Here is a 6,374-nt window from a genome sequence, read left to right as displayed (position 1 = left end):
AAAGTAGGTGTAAGACAAACTACATCATAGGTAATGATAGTGTTTTATTTAACCATTAAACAAAACACCCACTCACCCATACTACCTCCAATATTTCGGTCATTTATGTAAAATGGACCTCCATTTTATTTTGTCAATTTGTCACTTGTCACACAATATGTCACATGTAGTATGTCACATGTTATTCATTAATTTAATGCATACTTATCAAATAAATACCATTATATAGTTTTCTCTCTCTAAAACCGTTTTCTCTAAAAAAATTTCCTCTTTCTATAACAAATTTTTTTACTCTGTTTTTTCGATGATTTCTTAGCCATTAATGGCGAGAACTAGAGGACGCATTGCTAAACTTCGGACAACCCTAGCTACTCCAGCTACTAAGCTTCCTATTGATAGCTCTCATGGCGATGTGGATGGATTTTTGGGGGATAATTCTGCTAATTTGGGTGCGAAATCGGGTACGGTGAACGATTTGATTGTTTCCGCCATTGATGCTCGTCTTTAACTTTGGTAAACCTTCTTCTTCTCGTTTCTCTATGATTTCTACTCCAATTGGTGATCCTCAATTATCTCGATCAAATGCTACTGTTTCTGCTGTTAATACTCCTATTTCTTCTATTCCTATTGTGAATTCTGTTCCGCATAATGTTCAATCTGTTCATACGACTAGTAATACTGTGGTTCATAATGTTTCTCCTTCAATTCCGGTACAATCTTCTCCAAATTCTGCAAAATTAGGGAAAAAATGGTCACATGTGGTTAAACCTCCAGTTAATGCTGGTATGAGTCTCAGACATTCTTGTCCTAACAAAGGTCTTTTTTCGATGAAATTGAGATTGAACAATCTGATTTTGTTAAGGAAATCAAAATTTGGGAATTTACCCTTATGGGACATGTTATTGGTGCCAAGCCTTCTCTAACTGTGGTTCAGGAGTTTGTTACTAAGTCTTGGGGATCTATTGCCCTTCCTATAGTTCAATACTATAAGAAAGGGTGGTTTGCTTTTCGATTTGACTCTCAGGAATCCATGACTAATGTGCTTAGGCAAGGTCCTTGGATGATAGGAGGTAATTCCCTTATTTTGAAGCCTTGGTCTCCTACTTTCTCCTCTGAAATGGAAACTGTGGCTAAGGTTCCAGTTTGGATTTTGTTTCCTGGACTTGACCCTTATCTTTGGTCTGATGTGGTTCTAAGCAAGATTGCTAGTAAGCTTGGTAAACCTCTTTTTGCTGACCTTGCTACTACCAACAAAGACAAACTTTCATTTGCTCGAGTCATGGTGGAAATTGATGTCTCTAAGGATTTTGTTGACCAGGTTGTGATCAATACTCCTTTCTTAGGGCAAATTTCTCAAAAAATTGTGTATGAATGGGTTCCTTTTTATTGTTCTGGTTGTGGTAAGCTGGGGCATAAAAGTAGTACTTGTAAATGGCTCAAGAAAGACCAGCCAGCTTCTAATCCTGGATCTGAACTAGGTGTAGGGCTTGATTCTCAGGAGAAGGAGGACCAGGGGGAGGGGACTCACGACTCAGAATGCCATGAGCTAGGTCTGAATTCCTCTCCTACCAGGGCTCCACATTCTGAGGAGCCTGTTCCTCACTCAAGATGTTCTCGAATCTTTGGATTTGCAACCTTCTCACTGATAATGTTGATTCTGCTAAATTGGATTCTTCTCTGAAGGTCCATTTCCAGGAAATCAATATAGTTCCTGTTTCAATGCTTATCGGTTCTGAGCCTGGTGAGATAAATGATATTGTGCTCCCTTTTTTACCTGCTGAACTAGGTGGTACTTCTGACTTGCCTCAGGATGGGGTTGATACTCAGGGTGAGATTTTAGGCTCAGGATGTTTTACACTAGGCCACAAGATCTCTCCTACTGAGTCAATACCTCCTGATATCAGGTCTGATATGCACTCAGGATGTTCTAACAGTGGTTCCAAAGTTCCTAGTGTTCCCTCCATTTCTCTTTCTCTATGAAGATTGCTTCTTGGAATATAAGAGGTTTCAATTGTCCTGTAAAACATAGTGAGGTCAAGGATTTTCTTGGGAACAATAGACTGGATATTCTAGCTCTTCTTGAAACTAGAGTTAAGCATAAAAATGCCTCCATTATTCAAAGCTAAATTCAAGGATTGGATTATTGTTTGCAACTATAGCAAACATTATAATGGGAGAATTTGGGTGTTTTTTAACCCTAAGACAACTGCTATTCTCGCATAAAGTTGTTGAAGCTCGGTTATTCATTTCAAGGTTCATCATTTTGAATCTAATCTGGTCTTTTTTATCAAGATGGTCTATGGCAAAGAATAATGCTACTTGTTAGGGAGCAAATTTGGGATGGCTTACATAGCATCTCAACCGATGACCCTTGATTGTCAGGGTTGGTGACTTTAATGTGGTCGGGTCCCCTCTGAAAAGATTAGCAATAATCCTCCTATTTTGTCTGAAATGACTTCATTTAATCAATGTCTTTCTTCTTGCCATCTTGAGGATATTACTAGTACTGATTGTGATTTAACTTGGACTAATAAGCAAGAGCCCTCTTCTAGAGTTTGGTCCATACTTGACAGGGTTTTAGTCAATCCTGGCTGGATTTCTTCTCTGCCTAATTCTTTTGCTCATTTTTCTGAATCTGGTCTTTCTGATCACTCCCCTGTCATTGTCTATATTTCTGATGATAGGAAGATCAAGAAGAGATTTAGTTTTTTGAATGGCTGGATTAATCATCCTGATTATATTAGTACTGTTGCTGAGGCTTGGAAGACTGATAAAAAAGGAAGTCCTATCTTTTGTTTCTTTGAAAAACTTAAATCTGTTAAGCATGCTCTCTCCCTGCTCCACAAATCCGACTTTACTAGCATTTCTGCTAGAGTTAAGGAGGCTAAGAAAAGCATGACTGACTGTCAAGCTAATTTGGCCAAAGATCCTTTCTTTGCTGAGCTTATTTATGAGGAGAAAGCTAAAATTCAGGAGTATAGTAAACTCAAGGCTGCTGAACTTAGCATCCTGGCACAAAGAGCAAAAATTAAACACATTCAGGAGGATGATAATAGTACTAAGTATTTTTTTTGCTAGAATCTCTGCTAGAAAGCATCGGCAACAGCTTGGAGCCATCAAAGATATGTCTGGTCAGCTTCATTTTGAGCCTGATACTATCAATAAAGCTTTCCAGGAATACTATTTGAGTTTATTGGGACATGATTCACCTGTTCAACCTCTTACTGATGCTGTCTTAGCTGAAGGTGCTTCCATTTCCCCCACTGATAGCACTGCCCTTGATGCTCCCATTTCTTTAAGGGAAGTTAAGGATGCAGTCTTTAGTATGGATAGCAATAGCAGTCCAGGTATGGATGGATTTTATGCTGGTTTTTTCAAATCTGCTTGGGCCATTGTGGGATTGGATTTGTATAAAGCAGTTCATAGTTTTTTCAAAACTAGCTTTATGCCTAAGCAAGCCAATTCTACTATCCTTTCCCTTATCCCTAAGAAGGATGTCCCTAGTACTGTTATGGATTACAGACCCATTTCTTGTTGTACTGTGTTTTATAAAATCATCAGCAAGATCCTTGCCAACAGGATTCAGAAGGTCCTCCCCTCTCTTGTTGGTACTGAACAAGCTGCTTTTGTTACTAATAGGAACATCTTTGAAAACATAATGCTTTCCCAGGCATTAGTCAAAGGTTACAGCAGGAAAAATGTTTCTCCTCGTTGTTTGATTAAAGTTGATATTAGAAAAGCTTTTGACTCTTTGCAGTGGTCCTTTCTCTCTAATACTTTGCTGCTCTTGGGTTTTCCTCTAAAGTTTAGAGGTTGGATCATGGGGTGTATTTCTAGTCCCTGGTTTTCTCTGAAGATCAATGGTGAGCTTACTGGTTTCTTTCAAGGTAGGAATGGTATTAGACAAGGTGATCCCTTGTCTCCTTATCTTTTTGTCCTTGGTATGGAAATTCTCTCTCGTTATCTCAGAAGAGTTTGTGACCAACCTCAGGTTTCTTATCATCCTAAGTGCAGCAAGATCAAGCTTACCCATCTTATCTTTGCTGATGATCTAATGATTTTCATTAGAGGAGATGTTCCTTCATCTCTCTCATATCGATTCTCTTCATAAGTTTGCTCTTCTTTCTGGTTTACATGCTAACAATGAGAAGACTAGCATATATTTTGGAGGGGTTTCTGAACCAGTCAAAGAGCTTATTCTTAGTTCTACTGGATTTTCTGAGGGAGATTTCCCTTTCAGATATTTAGGTCTCCCCTTGCACACTTCCAGACTTACCAGTGACATGTTTGATACTATCATCATCAAAATTCAGCAAGCTGTGGCTCACTGGTCTAACTGTTTCTTATCCTATGCTGGTAAATTGTAGCTCATCAACTCTATTGTTTTTGGGCTTGAGAACTTTTGGTGTTCTACTGTTCTTTTACCTAAAACTGTGATTTCCCATATACATAAACTTTGTAAGGATTTCTTTTGGGGTATACAAGTGGGATCTAGAAGAATGGTCTTTAAAAGCTGGCACCATATTTCTTCTCCTTGGTCTTCTGGAGGCTTTAACATCAAAGACTTGGAAGCCTGGAATTATTCTCTCTTGATCAAATGAATCTATTTTATTTCTGCTTCTGATCAGGGTTTATGGAGTAGATGGGTTCAGTCTTATATTCTTAAGCATGAGGACATTTGGCATATTACTTCCAAAGCTCATTTTCCATCCAGTTTCAAGAGTATTGTAGCTTCTAGATACAGATTGGTGGAGCTCTCTGGTTCTATCTCTGCAGCTCAGCATCTCCTTCACTGTTGGATGTCTGGTTCAAAGTTAAATTTACAGAAGGTTTATGGTTTTTTCAGGAATGCTCCCATTGCTGGTTCTTGGACCAAAGGTCTCTTGCATTCTCAAATTATTCCTGGACACAGAATTGTTTGCTCTATGGCTGTTCAGAATCAACTAGCTACTATTGATAACCTCAAGATTAGGGGTATGCAATTTGTCAACAGATGCTCCCTTTGTGAACATGACGAGGAGTCTCATGATCATCTGTTCTTCAGATGCTCTTATTCTCCGCTTCGATTTGGCATCGGGTTCTAGCATGGATGGGTCACCTGAGGTTGGGTCTCTCCCTTCATGATGAGCTGATCTTTCCTCTCAAAGGAGCTAGGGACTGGCAGATAGCTTGGTTTGATGTGTCTCTTACTACCTCTGTTCATCAAATTTGGACTGAACGAAATGCCAGAATCTTTCAGGGACACTCTCATACTGTACTTGGGCTTGTAAGGAGAATCAAGTTTTTTGTCATTGTCCGTCTGCTTATGTGGAAGCATCATCCCTAATATAGCCTCATAGAGGAGAGATTGTGTAATTAACATTGTATAATATTGTTATTGTTTATCAATTAACCCTTGAATTTTTTATATTGATAATTTTCCCGATATGTTTTTTTCTTAATTTATTTGTGGAAGATCATTTTTTTTCTTTTATTTCTCAACGCACTTATTTTATTTAATCAATTTTTTAATCTAATTGTCGTTTTTTTTCACTCCTAAAAAAATTTTTCCCAAACTTTTTTCTCAGCAAGTTAAATTTTATATCAAATTCAAATTTTTCAATTAATATCTTACAAATTAAGTTGTAAATCAAATTTTGAATGAACCAATTGGACAATATGTTAATTTTAAATTTATCAAAGATAGATGATAAATAACTTATTTATTTAATTTTATATGCTATGTCTTTAAATGTGATACGATCATTTAAGATTGTTATTCAAGATTATAATGTTTTAATTAAAAAATTAAAAGAAACTCACGACTCTAATAAACATAATTATATATTAAAATAAATTTCTTAAATTAGAAATGTTTTGAAAAACCTGCAAAATGTAATTGTGATTTCTAAAAGAATAAAAAAATTTCGACGATAAACTTTTCTTTGCTTGCATATAAGTTTATAAAATTTTAAAATCTTATTAAAGTAAATAAAACAATAAAAAAATATTAATTAAATTAATCAAAGGGTTTGCAAAATTTTATATTTAAATGCATTTTCATATTATTTATATTTGATTAAATTTATTTTAGATTTTACGTTTGCCTTAACATGAAAATATCTCAATTTAAGTCGGAAAAGATACTCACCACGGGAGTTTGTTAGTTAGTGGCTAAAATTTTTTTTGCCACGGAACATTCGTGGCTAAGTAAAATTTCGTCACGGGTGTGACATAGTTTGTGGCTAAAATGATTATTTGCCACGGGTGTAGCCTATTTCGTGGCGCAAGTGACTTTTTGCCACGGGAAAAGTCATCCCGTGGCATAAAAGTTTTTCCAAAATAATGAATAAATTTTTCCCGTGGCTAAGCAGATTTTAGCCACGAATTATAAA

At 36.6% G+C, this 6,374-nt stretch overlaps 1 protein-coding gene across 1 annotated transcript; it reads left to right on the top strand.

Moving 5' to 3' along the window:
• The first annotated feature begins 2,451 nt into the window (after positions 1-2,451).
• Positions 2,452-3,078, top strand: LOC141630049 (uncharacterized). Its single transcript, XM_074442936.1, has one exon. The coding sequence runs from the start codon at positions 2,452-2,454 to the stop codon at positions 3,076-3,078; it is 627 nt and encodes a 208-aa protein (XP_074299037.1).
• The last annotated feature ends 3,296 nt before the right edge of the window (positions 3,079-6,374 follow it).

The sequence above is a fragment of the Silene latifolia genome, chromosome Y, assembly GCF_048544455.1.
Source record: "Silene latifolia isolate original U9 population chromosome Y, ASM4854445v1, whole genome shotgun sequence".
Lineage (NCBI taxonomy): Eukaryota > Viridiplantae > Streptophyta > Magnoliopsida > Caryophyllales > Caryophyllaceae > Silene > Silene latifolia.
The sequence above is the reverse complement of the archived record's forward strand: the minus strand, read 5'-3'. Positions and strand labels throughout refer to the sequence as shown.

Excerpts from the sequence above, each read along its gene's own strand:
- LOC141630049 (XM_074442936.1), top strand. The coding sequence starts at position 2,452 with ATGACTTCATTTAATCAATGTCTTTCTTCTTGCCATCTTGAGGATATT.